The 14,960-nt window shown below is 33.4% G+C and overlaps 1 protein-coding gene across 4 annotated transcripts in view; it reads left to right on the top strand.

Moving 5' to 3' along the window:
- The window catches only part of LOC150095632 (AP-1 complex subunit beta-1-like), a 246,521-nt gene that overhangs the window by 32,258 nt on the left and 199,303 nt on the right, over positions 1 to 14,960 (top strand). For all 4 annotated transcript variants that reach the window (XM_090410443.1, XM_090410440.1, XM_090410441.1 and 1 more), the window contains one exon: positions 9,648 to 9,893. In XM_090410443.1, coding sequence (XP_090266569.1) covers positions 9,648 to 9,893 — 246 coding nt within the window. The remainder of the gene's footprint in view (positions 1 to 9,647; positions 9,894 to 14,960) is intronic.

Consider the following 14,960-nt stretch of genomic DNA (forward strand, 5'->3'; position numbering starts at 1 on the left):
TGGTCTTGAGTCAGTGATTATTTGGATTCTGAAAGAAAGAGTTAAGATCATTGCACCAATTGGAGTGAATCCTTGTGCATATATTAATATATAGGTACACTCGGTAATAAATAAAAAAATAATTGTTGGAAACAGAGATCATCTCTATGGTAGGATTAATATTAAGATATCTATGAATATCCTTATCTATATAAAAAACCACCAATTATTAACAATGGTGCAGCCAACAGGATTGGTTATGACTTAACTTTATTTTTAGAATCCAGAATGTAAATCTTGACTCAAGTAAAATGGCTGCAGGAGATAGCAATATTAGTAGTGAAGTTTCTTCAATTAAAGATGAGGAATTTTTTAGGTTAATTAATCCAACTTTAGTAATACCTTCTTTCTCAAGAGATAGTAGTGAAAGTGTCGAAACATTTTTCAGATATGCAGAAAAAATTAGAGATTTAGGAAAATGGTCAGATTTTCATTTGTTGATTATACTTCAGAATAAATTGTTGGGCAAAGCCAAAACATCCTTAAACACATCTCCTTTACTAAGAGATACTGACAGTTATGCAACTTTTAAAAGTTTGCTAATATCAGAATTTTCAAGTGTAAGAGAATTAGGGCCTAACATTTGGAAAAATCAACAGTGCATTCAAGGTAGTAGGGAGTCTGTTTCAGAATATTATCACAGACTTTGGAGCATTGCTCATGGATTTAATGTTTCATCTGAAGAGAGATTCTCTTTAGAATAGTTGCTGTTTAATCAATTTAGTCTTGGCCTTAAAGATAATTTGAAAGAAACAGCACACAAGAAAAAGGTTAAAAATCTTGAACAATGTTTTGAACTTGTTAAAGAAAAGGAAGAGAGACTTAGAGATATATTTCATTCCTCAAACATTAAACAGGTGAACTCTTTTCAATATAATGAAACTCATTCTCCTAGCATTGTGGCTGCAGATAAAGTGAGAGAAGGAAAGCTTCATAAATTAAAAGGTGCAAATAAAAAGAAACAGTCTAAGGAAATTTCTGTAAATCTAACAGAAAATGTTCCAGAATCTGATTCCAAAGTACAATTACATGATTTGGGAAAATTAGAGGAACTGAAAACATTTCTTAGTGAAGAAATAGAAAGACAACAGAGACCAATAGTACAAGGACAGGATCTTCTGTTTAAAATGATATCTGATTTGTCAATATCCAAGAATCTTACAGATAATCGATCTTTATCTTGTAAATGTAATGGTATTGACAGGAATAAAGCATCTCATAGGAGATATGTTCCAAAATGCTTTAGATGCAATAAACCTGGTCATTTTGCTAAAGACTGTTCTGTTAGAGATAAATCTTGTTTTCGACATAGGAAATCAGAGAATAAAGAAAAATCTGGAAATAGTTATTATTCCAATATCATACTGGCAAGGACAGAAATGTCAAACTACTCACTAGACATGGGTAAAGCTAAAGACAGCTCCATCCCTAAAAGAGAGTTTGATGTATCATTAGCTCCTTATGCTAATGGAGGTAATCCTTTGACAGTTTTACAAGGATTTATTGAAGATGTGCCTTGTGAAATCTTACTTGACACAGGTGCACATATCTCACTCATTTCTTATAGCTTGTTTAACAAAATTAAATCTCTAATTTCAAATGATTCCTTGGCTCTTGTACACTTTCCATGATTTAGACTTGGCAGGACATCAAGGATTTTCTAGAACTTGGGAAAAAATAAAGGATCGTTACATCTGGAAAGGTATGAAGAGTGAGATACTCGTATATGTCAAATCATGCCATAAATGCCAAATAAAATCCCCTTTTAGAGGAAAAGCTCCATTACAACCATTTCCAATTCCAACTAGATCTTTTCAGGCTGTTGCTATTGATGTAGTAGGTCCACTGCCAATTACAAAAAAAGGCAATAGGTATATTCTAGTAGTCATAGACATGCTAACTAGATTTCCTGAAGCAGTGTCAATGAAGGATCAAACTGCAAAGACTATTGCAAGAAAGTTTTTGAATATGATTATTTGTAGATATGGAACTCCTCAGACTTTACTTTCAGATCAAGGAGCAAATTTCACATCATAACTGTTGTTACAGTTATGTAAATTACTCAACGTTAGGAAGATTTTTACAACACCTTACCACCCACAGCGTAATGGTATGTGTGAAAGGCTGAATAGAAATATAAAGCAAATACTTTCCAATCTGGCAAACACTAAAATGAATGATTGGGATACATACATTTCTCAAGCATTATTTGCATGCAGATCTGCTTTTCATTCTGCTATCAAAGAAAAACCATCTTTTGCTTTATATGGCTTTGATCCAATCTTTCCTAATGAACTTGTTTCAGTCATTCCTAATACAGGATATAATGACATAAATGAGTATCTTGAAACAGTAGTAGATAAATTTTCCACTACTCATAGATTAGTAGGTGAAATAAGTAGATTAAGTTCTCAGAAAACTAGGCAGTATATAAATCGTTTTAGAAAGTATAAGTCATTTGCACCAGGTGATTTAGTATTGTTAGATGATAAATGTAGTATAAAAAGAGTTGGGAAATTAGGAAGGAAAGCCTTAGGTCCATATAGAATTTTAGACAAATTTTCTCCTGTGAATTTTAGGATTCAAGATGTCAAAAATCCTAATAAAATTTTAAGTCTACACTCTGATAGGTTAAAAAGATACTTTTTAGGGAGTAGAAATTTAGTTACATTAGGAGACAATATGAATAAAATATTGAAATATGAGCATAGTTTTCCTAGTACTAATTGTGCATCTCATTCACAATCAAATAGTAAAAAAGGGAATAGTTTTAAAGCTCATAATTCAAATATGCAGCAAAGGAGAAAATTTAATTTGGGTAAAACAAAACCTAATGCAGGAAATTTTAGAACTGTCAGGGTACATAATTCAGATAATGTACAATGTAAGAGTGGTGATAATCAAATTGAGTCTAACATGGATGAAATAGTAGCAGAATATCATAGGTTAGTTAATATAGAGTCAAGTAAGCCAGAGGAATGTGCAAATACCTCTAATTTAGTTAGTAAGGATAAAAAATCTCAAATTGTAGAATCTCAGACACCTGTAGAATTTGATTCTGATAGTGATGATTCTGTAGATTTAAGGCATAATTCAAATAACTTAAGTGAAATATTTGAAAAGTACAGAAATGAAATTTGTAAGTATAGTAAATTAGAAGATGTAAATTCTGAATCATCTCTAGCATCAGATGATTCTGAAACTAGTGATTCCGATAATGATGAGCAAGAATCATGTTATTTTTTAAGACCAAGGAATAAGCATTTAAAATTTTTTTTAAAAAAAAAATTTTCAGAGAAAGATGAAACTGATGTAAAAAAAAAAATCATGATTTAAAATTCTGAATATTTTTACGTATTGGTTGTGTTAGAATGTTTATTAGTTTTAATTTCATAACACGCATTGTCGGCACTTGCAATGTGCCCATTATGGAAATTGTTTTGTTAAAAATGATATGTAACGCAGTTAAAAATTTAATGTACTTACCGGATTTGAGTAGTTGTGTTACTTTAAACAAATTTATTATGGTTTGAAATATTAAGTTTTGTGTTTTATGAGGACATTCTCTTGTCGCTAACGGAGACAAAGTGTCAGCCATTATACAGTACTTAGTTTCTCACTTGCCACGGAGTGCGCATGCTTGTCGAGAAGTTTGATGAGTGATTGGCAGCTGACAAGAAAGCGTTCGGCATCTGAGTAATGCCTGAAAACAAGAGAGCGTTCGGGAGGAATTTAGAACACAGGCCGGCAGACATTTAGGTTCGGAAGGAACTTAAGTTTTTTAAGTGACAGTCGGAAGAAAATTAATAGTATATTCCGAAAAAGGAATCATGGAACTATTAAGTTTCAAAGTGGAATAAGCATTGATGAATAAAAGGAAAATATTGCTATATGCGTTTTAAACGGAATATTGGAGGAAACACTAATTGAAAGATTAATAGTAGATTCCGAAAAAGGAATCGTGGAACTATTAAGTTTCAAAGTGGAATAGGTATTGATGAATAAAAGGAAAATATTGCTATATGCATTTTAAATGGAATATTGGAGGAAACACTAATTGAAAGATTAATAGTAGATTCCGAAAAGGGAATCGTAGAACTGTAAATTTTTTTTACTGGAAGAGTTAAGACTGTCAATAAGCATTTAGTGAATAAAAGGAGAATTTGCTATTTACGTTCTAAAGGAATGTATGAGAAAACTCTTATTAGGAAGTTTCATTTCTATTAAGGACGCCAGATCTGATTATTATTTCTACTGAAGATAAGAGACAGAATTAAGTCAGGAAGAATTAATGTGTGTTACATAAGTGATGAGAAAGGATCCTGTAAAAATGAAGAATAGAGTCGTATATCTATTGAAAAGGGCCTTGACAGAGAAAGAAACTGGCTATGAACATTTTGTGATTGTGCAAACAAAGTGTTTAGTCTAGTCTTAAGTGTAAGTTTTATTTTTAGAAGGCCTTGGATCCAATTAATTTGTAGTTAGTTATGTAAAGTTGTTTGAAGTGTATATATATATTGTTTTTGTTTTGTTAAATGTGTTTATTTTGTATTTTGGTCTTGAGTCAGTGATTATTTGGATTCTGAAAAAAAGAGTTAAGATCATTGCACCAATTGGAGTGAAGCCTTGTGCATATATTAATATATAGGTACATTCGGTAATAAATAAAAAAAATAATTGTTAGAAACAGATCATCTCTATGGTAGGATTAATATTAAGATAATATCTATGAATATCCTTATCTATATAAAAATCCACCAATTATTAACACATTATCTGAGATTTGACCTTTTGATCAGGCTTTTGGAATTGTGTGCTATCAAACTCCATATTTGACCAATAATACTGAACTGCAATTTATGTGATGGGCCTTAATGCATGTTGATGGCATCCTCAAGTATTTATATGCATTCCTGATTGCAATTCTTTGAATATTCTCTTGTGAAGAATTGGAATGGAAGCAGACATTAAAAGTGCAAGACTTATAGATATCAGTAACTTCATAAGTATAAAATAAATTACACAGGCATAAGTAAAAAATGGAGACTTAAATGACTTGGTGTATTAGTTAGATGTAAATGACAGAGGTATTGTATCATTTACTTTACTTTTTTGAACTAACAACAATTTTTACAACAAATTAGATATATAAATAAAAACTTATATAAGGGGAGGAACAATGAGAACAATTTCCTCATCATCAAATTCCTGCCATGTACCCTCAAGGGATGTACAGGATATGACAGTACTACATGAAAAATTTACATCATTACTAACTTTCTATCTACAATTTTCCTCCAAATCAGTCTGTTACTTGTCAAGACTCCAACATTATTAGATCTTATATTTCTATCATCTAAGGCACTTTATACAGAATCCATAAACTGATATCTTGGTCTTCCTCTGGGTCGTTTTCCTGCCAACCTGGCAGGAACAGTTTCCTATAAGGAAGAAATATCATTGCTGAGATTATTGTGAAATTACTTAGATCTGTTGGACCGAATGTGACTTTCCATTTGGTTAAGAAATTTTGTTCCTTTCTAGGCTGTGTAAAGCTTCTGTTCTAGCCTACCTCAGTGTTTCAGATACTCTTCAGTTTTGGATTATTTTAGCCAAACTGGAGGCTAAACTATTAGATTTTTTTTATGTGGATTCATTTGGACTTTTGAATTATGCCATCTCTGTCAAACATTGTTGGATTCTTTAGCTGTTTTATTTTAGAATGATTATACAAAGAAAGTTGTGAACCTTACTTCATTGCCCCAATCTTGAATACAAACATTGGGCTCGATTTAGTCTCCCCTCCATGAGAAATTGTTCTTTATATATCCAACCCCCCCCAGTTCAGGACTGGTAGGCTGGTTCTCTTCTTTGAATTCTGGACTCGAAAGGGTCCCTCCCCCCCCCATCAACTTTCAATTTTTCTTGAATAATGTTTGTGTATTTTAGTCTGCAGTTCACATCTGAGAACTGCTCAACTTTTATTCGCTTTAAAACTTTCTTACATGTTTGTGAAAACAATGAAGACTTCATTCTGGATTCCAATCATTTGTTCAATATTCAGATTGATGTACTTGTATTGAAAATTATCGTATAATGAAATTACTTTGTAATAGTTTTTGAAAGTTGTTACATAATAGTGCAAACGTGATATACAGGGTGATTCATAACTCTTGGGCCAAACTTTAAGGGGTGATAGAACACACCTAAGCAAGTACTTTTCGTTGTTCAATGCATGGTCCGAACTCAAGCGGTGAAGCTCTAGGGGTTAGCAACTCCTATGTCAGGAAATGAAGAAACACAAGAATGACAGAGGAGATTTGAAACAATTGCAGAAATTACAGGACATAAATTAAAGAATTTTATTGAACAAATTACAGAAACTGCTCAAGGCATACACCCTCTGTGCATGGTAGGAATGTAATTGTTCGTCTCCTAGAGCTCGCCACACCATCGATTGGGACACACATACAGCATGAGAAATTGCTCGCGTGCTACATTCGGGATGATCTGCAATCCTACGTAGAATTTCCTCTGTAACATGTGCCGTCCTCATACTCCTTGCATGCCCTGTATCCTGCATACCGCTGACAAAGGAGCCCATTTCACATAGATACCGGTGCAATCACTGAAAGGTTTTATGATCAGGAACACGTCTGTTTGGAAAGCGCTCTCGGTACAGTCTTTGGGCTTCCCTCGCATTCCCGTTCGCAGCTTCGTAAATGAAATGCATGTCAGCCTTCTCCTGATTTGTGAAAGAATCCATTCCTTTTGCACTCCATGGTAGAAATATCGACAACTGCAAAAACCAGCACTTATAAAACCAGCACAAAAGCCTGCTAGCGCTTCACTGCTTGAGTTTGGACAATGCATTGTATGATGAAAAATGCTTGTTTAGGTGTGTTCTATCACCCCTTAAAGTTTGGCCCAAGAGTTCTGAATCACCCTGTATACCATTAGCAATGGGCTGTGTCATTACTAATGATGTTCGCACCAACATGAGAATTGGACATTACAAACCCTGGTGAGGTATCTACATCTTTCAAAACGGCTGTAGATACACTAGCATTGAAATCATTTCAGCAAAAAAAAAAAAAAAAGAAAGAAAACTATGAATGTGATAATGAATATAGAATCAGAATTGGACATTACAAACCCTGTTGAGGTATCCATCTTTGAAAAAGGCTGTAGATACACTAGCATTGAAAGCATTTCAGTAAAAAAAGAAATGAAAAGAAAAATTTGCTGAAATGAAAAGAAAAATATAAATGTGATAATGAATATTGAATCACCGTAGATTTTAGCGATAGCATTAAAATCTGAGAGAAGACAGAATTACACAGATTCTCAGAAGTTGGAATATTTTATTCAAATTAACTAGAATGTGTTTCACTGTCATTTACCTTGTTGCATGAACAAATAAGTATCAGAGAATGTTGGCATCTTTGCTGTAATCATTGTCATGTGGAGGCATCGTTCACAAATGAAGGGATGTCAGTGCCTTACTGCTCATGTCTTTGCGAAATATGTCATTGGCCATCTTGAAAACGCCCACTTAGGATATAAAACATAGATCTCCCTCCACAACTATGAATAGTAACACCTTGAATATATCGAGGACACTACCATAATTTATTGGAGAAAAGCACTATGCTTCATTTTAACATATTTTAACTTTTCCTGCACTCTTGTCTTTTCAAAGATTCTTTGAGGTTTAGAAGTTACTCATTGGTTCTTGCAGTGCTTCATATCTTTCCCATGCCAAGTCACAAGATAGACAAAATAGTTGAATGGCATATAAAAAATCTTTTAAGTATATCACATGTATCAGTTTGTTCTTTTCCCTTAAATGCTTTCAGTTTATAACCATAACTATTTTTTGTCTTCTAAGATTTTCACTTGTTTTCTAGTTCATCAAATTCCTGACATGTACCCTCAAGTGGTGTACAGGATATGATAGTACTACATGAAAAATTTACATCATTACTAACTTCCTATCTACAATTTTCCTCCAAATCAGTCTGTTATTTGTCAAGACTCCAACATTATCAGATCTTATATTTCTAACGTCTAAGACACTTTGTACATCCGCACGGTTAGCCTAGTGGCTTTGCGCTTCGCAACCATATGCTTGGGGAAGGAGTCTCTTAGGTTCAATTCCCATTGGAGACGTGAGGAGCTGAAGGATCTTCCTCAGCCATAGCCAAGTTAGCCGGACTTGGGCGCTGGCAGTAGGGTTTTTTCTGCCAGTTTATCTGGTGTTTTTCATCCCGCAAGCAGGCAAACTGGTCCCGTGAACACACAGGGATACAGCCAAGAATACTTTGAGGCATAGGAGTGACCATTCTATCCTCGTATTTCGGTTACGAAATCCAAGCATGCTTGGAAGGTTGGGGGGCCTTAAAGGCCTGTTAAAGCCATTGGGATAGAAGACACTTTGTACCATATCAATCCACCTATATCTTGGTCTTCCACTGGGTCTTTTTTTCCCTGCCAACCTGTCAAAGAACACTTGTTTTGTTAATCTTTCCTCTCCCATTCTGTTTAGGCGACCATACCACAGGAGATTAACTCTGCTAACACATTCCTAGATACTAACAATGTTAAGTTCTTTCCTAATATCCTTGTTTTTAATATGATATTGCCATTGATGCCATTTGTTCACACCTCTAATCTTTCTCAGGACTCTCATATCTGCGGTCTCTAGTCTTTGGTCTAGTGTTTTACTTCTTACCCAGCTCTCAGATCCATAAGTTAAAACTGGTTTGAACACTGTCTTGTATACAGCTAATTTAGTGTTCCGACTAATTTCTCTCTTATTCCTTATGAATTTATTCAGTTGACTTCCTACCATACCAGCTTTGTTGATTCTGCTGTCTATTTCCATATTTAATTTACCATCTTCACTAAAAATCGTGTCTAGGTAGCTGAAATGTTTTGCTTGTTCCACAGGTTCCCTGTTCACAATACAGTTGACATTTTCAACAATTCTACCTATTTTCATTGTCTTTGTCTTTTTAATGCTGACCTTTATACCATATCTATTACAGCAGTTATTCAGTTTAGTCAGGGAATCTTACAAACTTGTAGCGGATTTATTTAGAAGTATAACATCATCCGCATAAAGCAAAGAGCTGACATTAACATCTCCAATTCTGATATCATGTTTAATACCACTTTCCTTCATAATGTAATCCATATAGATAATGAATAAGAGAGGGGATAATGTACATCCTTGTCTCACACCAGATTTAACATTAAACCATCTTCCTGTACTTCAATTCTAACTGCTGACTTACAACTCAAATAAAGATTAAGTATTTTCTGTTCAATCTAAATAATTGTATTTTAATGAGAGTATTTTCAATATATTTCTATTTTATAATATATTCTTATAACTTATTTAAAATATACTCATCTTTTTAAATAAGTAAATCATTGTACATTCAAGAGGAAACATTGTTAAATGTAATCATGAGTTTAAGTTTCTTTTGAATGTTAAGAAAACTTTAAAATCATGAAACTTGGTGGTATCAGTTTTCATTGCAAAATTCTTATAATTATTCTCATATATAAGTTTCATCATTTTTTTTTTTTTTTTTTAACAGGACTGTGAAGATCCTAACCCACTTATTCGAGCCTTAGCAGTACGGACTATGGGCTGCATCAGAGTAGATAAAATAACAGAATATCTTTGTGAACCTTTGAGAAAATGTCTCAAAGATGAAGACCCATACGTAAGAAAAACAGCAGCAGTTTGTGTAGCCAAATTGCATGATATTAATGCACAATTGGTTGAAGATCAAGGTTTCCTGGATCAACTTAGAGATTTGCTTTCTGATTCTAATCCAATGGTATAAATGTTAAATTAATAATGTGCATAAATTTTAGAATATTGTGAATTCAATCGCTTTTGAGCTTTTATTAATGTTTAAAGAATATTGACCTCCTCTGAATACTGCAATTCACATCTGAAATACTGAAAATCACAAAAAAAATGATGACCTGTCAAGTTTTTAGTTGTGGAGATTTAATAGTAATTTCTTTGAAAGATTTGTGGATATTTAGCATAAATTTTAGAATATTGTGAATTCAATCGCTTTTGAGCTTTTATTAATGTTTAAAGAATATTGACCTCCTCTGAATACTGAAAATCACAAAAAAAAATGACCTGTCAAGTTTTTAGTTGTGGAGATTTAATAGTAATTTCTTTGAAAGATTTGTGGATATTTAGCATATTATTACTACAATTGGACTTAAATTGGAAATAAAGAATATCTTTATTCTTTATTTCTTTATTTATTAACATAATATTTATTAACATGAGATTTGAAGAAACAAATACAGAATATTATTATTTTTTAAATATATATTGATCCTATACACAAAAGGTCAAAGGGCCTATAAGCACATCAGTGCCATGTCTGGGCTAATCTGGGAGCACTACATTTTCCTTTATCACATGGAACATAAGAAATACATTAAGTACCATGAACTGACACTATCTGGGTTTGCAAAGCATGCTATCACCTACACATATGTAGCTTACTAGAAAAGTATTATTCTTCTGTAAGTCTTCATAGAAAGTCTTAATGAAATTAGTGAAACATTACTACATGTGAATTGATAGGATCAAATTGATAGGCTGTTTCTCTCTTGTGGGTTGTAGAGTTGTTTGACACTTCAGTTTTTTTTTTTTTTAATTTCAGATTTTGTAAAATTAATTTAATATTTTTTATGTATAAATTTTACTGGACTTTGATAAGATTTATAATTCAAACTTCCTTATAGGTTGTGGTATGAAGATGATTTTATGATAAAACTTTTTTGGTTTTCACTTCTCAACTAGTTTTGTATACCCCTTTGTACACTTCAACAAAGCTTGTTAGATATCACTTAGACAGGAGATATTACTCTTTCGAATGTGGATAGAATTAATGGTGGAAAACTGGTTTAACAATGGACATGTGATTGTTTATGTGCTAAATGGAATTATTACATTACAAAACATAATGTGTATGATATCCGTGTGCATGCAGGAGATTCTTGAACAATGACCAGACATGATGTAAGTGATGTTTTTGTTCTTTATTGCATTGAGTGGGTGTACATATTTTTGAAGTTTTCTTGAATTTTCTGATAAAGCGGTTATGGTCTACTTACATATCCTAGTATAACAAATATTTCAGTTTCTTCTTCATCTCATCCATTTGGTGACAGGTTGAATCCCCTTTGTACAATATGTCTCCAAACGGTTCTACTTCTTCTCGAACATAGTAATGAAGTTGGGGAATTCACCTCTTTCTTTTAAGGATCTGAGCCAACTTTTCCCCTATATTCCAGGTGGATGCTGTTATCCTGTTTAGGGGGTGAATATATATAGAGAAGTAGCTGACAGTATGTGTAAACTTTTGATAAAGTAATATTGAAAATTTCATTCATTTACAACCAATCAGAACTTGTTTTCTAAACATTCCTCATAAATGAAACATAGCTATGACAGGAGGAATCGAGCGTGTGTGTGCGCATGTGCCCGCATGTGCACACGCACCTACAGTACAACATAAAAATCAATGTAGCTTAACTATTTGAGCATCGGTATGTACTTCAGATTGCAACATGAAAATATATGAAAAGCACCTTCTGTACATTGGCTCCTTCAGTTATATAATCAAAATTTATGCTTTTAGGAAAAAATGTTCAGATTTCTCGTTCTTCCAACAAAACATTTATTTTCTTCATTTCACATAAGAAGAAAATAAATTCCTGCTTGTACAGTGGAAACATTGAAGGTCTCAGTATACTTCATTGAAAGTATAACAAAAACTATAACATCTTCAACCAGCCAAGAGGCTGTGGGCTTGAATCCTGCCAAGTGTATGGATATTTGATTGTCCTATTAACCGTTTACCATATGCACTGCTGTAACTTGTGTCCTGGTGCAGTATGACCTTTGATGTCTTCGCATCATAAAAAAAAATCAAATCTCATTTTAGATTGAGAATCTTAAACAGGTTCTTGATTCATGAACTTTACTGGGCTCATTTCTGTATGAAGTGAGAAGCAATAAATTTTCTTTCAGTTTTAACTGAATAAATCGTATATGGGCAAATGACTACAATGAACTTGACACTAAGCTCCCCTTTTTAAAGAATTTTCTAACCTTTTGTTAGAAAGGTTAGAAAATGCAAGAAATTATTGAGCAAAACTATATACAGAGTAACAGTTCAGTTAACCAGTCAATGACAGTCTGGAAGTAAATGCAAATTCTTAAGGCCTCCAGAAAGGTAAGATAATTCCATTATGCAAGTGTTGAACTAGAACTGATCAGATTATAGAGTAGTCAGTATTTCTTGTGCTATCAACTTGTCTTTGGATGTAGGCCTTAATCAGAATCTTCAATACATTAAGGATCACTCTACATCTTCTGTAAAGGAAATGTGGCTTTCCTAAAACAAGATTTAGCTTTGTTTATTCATATTCTATGACAGTGAGAGCAGAGTTGGATAAGGGGGATGGATATGCCATTTTATTTCTAGATTTTGCCAAGGCATTTGATGGGATTCCATGCAGAGTTGTTACAGAAAATTCAAAAGGATGGCTGTACAAAATAGGCTTGTGACAGAGAACAATCTACTGATAAGTTTCATAAAGTGATATATGGATGTGGTCATCAATGATGTATTACAGGTTCTGCACTTGGGATGATGTAGAAGGCAATATCTGATTTATTGACGAGGCAAAGGTGGGTGAGAACAGTGCTGCACACTCATATTTTGAACAGTCTGGTTTTGTGAGCATATATATGATAATGGATGTCAGTTCAATGTTGTCGAAGTATAAGGTTATGCATTTTGGACTGAAACTGCACTTTTGAAGAGGACACTGATATTTTAGAAATAATAGGAAGGTGTTCTACTTGTACAAGGCTTAGATAAGGCCACGTGGACCACTTTGCTCATACATTGTTACCTGGGCTCTATGGAGAAGGATAGATAATTGAAAAGATCCAGAGAGATAAATGAGATGAATTGTGCATTCAAGGATAGATTGAGAAAATCTGGTCTTTATAGTTTGAGAAATAGAGAAAGGAGATACAACAGATGCATGCAAGTTGATAAGAAGGATCTTATTATAGATCTATCTTATATATATATCTTGCTCCTTTGGTAAGAGTTTTAAGAAGTGTGCATAAAAATGAGTGTGCATAAAAATCCCATATAGTAATGATCCCATATATTTGTATAGTTTGTTTTGTGTAATATTCTTTATCAGTTAATAAGTTTAGTTTAATCCTTTATCCAAGTGTGAGCAAACAAAGTTTGCACCTGGAAGTATCTTCAGGACTGAGCTAAGGTGGTGCAACACCTTGCAAACTCTCGACGTCTTTATCAGTTAGTTAGTTCTTTGTAATATAGAAATGCGATACTTTGATTGACTGAATTTGATGAATGATATGTTCAGGGTTTGGATTAATACTTATCTAAAACAGACCACATATGTATTGTGCTATAAAATTCAGTTTTGGCTGTCAGGTGTTAAGAATGGCTATGTTAAGTGCATTTGTATGAGTAGGTAGCCTCTAGATCTTGAATTTGTATCCACTGAGCAGAAAGAGTTTGTTTTAATTTCCTAATAGATGAAGATTGTGTTCAGCTGTAATTCTGAAAGAGAGTTTGTTTCTCAGAAAGGTAAGTTATTTGCTAAAATCTTTCTCTTTAGAATAAATAGATCTTGTCTCTTTTGGTAAGTTTTAAGAAGTGTATAAAATTAATAATCCCATATATTTGTATAGTATATAATATTCTTTATCAGCCTCATTTCATCCACTGATGGATATATGCTTCTCCCATAAATTTTCAGTTATTTGTCCTTAGCCAATGTATGTCATACTTTTGTTAATTATCCCTCCATATGGTTCTTTGACAACTTTTTCTTTTCTTGGTATCCACTTTGCTTAATTTTGACTCTGTTAGTCTGCTAATATGTTCAGCCTATCTTCATAATGGAGAACCTAGCAAACTACATAATCTGTAATTGCTCCTTCCATTGAGAGTGACAGCACCTCTTTCATGGACTGTAAAGTTGACTTGCAGAATATTCCTTAGTGTGACTGCATAATTTAAAGTCTATTCTAACCTTAATAGTATCTTTGTTTAATTCAGCTGATGAGTAGTTGACTGTTTTTTCCTTCCAGTGGATGTTTTATTTTCTTCGATTTGTTATAGAGACTTCCAAATTTGTAAACATTTTTTCCCCTCTTCTCCCTCAAACTCTTTCTTGGTGAAATTGTTCACAGTACATTTTAGGATAGATGCGGTCCTGGATTTAATCTTACTTGGTTTTTTCATGGTATGGTTTCTGTTTTTACAGCACTTATGGAAGACCAGTCTGCTTTAAAAAAAAAAAAAAAAAGTAGGCTTTCAACAATGACTTTCTGTATAATTTTGGTTTAGAAGACTTATTTTCATGCAGAATTTCTAAACATAACTGAATATTTAATTATTATGGAAGGATAGAATGTTTAATAAATTTAGTTTAATCCTTTATCCAAGTGTGAGCAAACAAAGTTTGCTTCTGAAAATATCTTCAGGACTGGGGTAAGGTAGTACAACACTGGGCAACTCGCAGCAAAGGTGGATCAAGCTCTCAACTCCTTGTCTAAGTATCTCCCATAATGCACAGCACATCTCCTTGCAGACATGTATACTGCTATGCATTAAGGGAGGGCACTACCCATACCGGTTTCGACCTTTATTGAGGTCTCATCAGTGGGAGCCAGGCCCAGAGTGGAGATACTAAGGCAGAAGCAATAGGAGAGATCATCCTTATCAATAGGAGTTGCCAAAAGGTGTGCCACCTTATTATTAAATTACTCTGGATTTAGAGAAATATGTTGTTGTACTACCTTACCTCAGTCC

This window comes from Typopeltis vanoorti, chromosome 20 (genome assembly GCF_054136105.1).
Source record: "Typopeltis vanoorti isolate ZY-2024b chromosome 20, IOZ_Tvanoo_1.0, whole genome shotgun sequence".
Classification (NCBI taxonomy): Eukaryota; Metazoa; Arthropoda; class Arachnida; order Uropygi; family Thelyphonidae; genus Typopeltis; species Typopeltis vanoorti.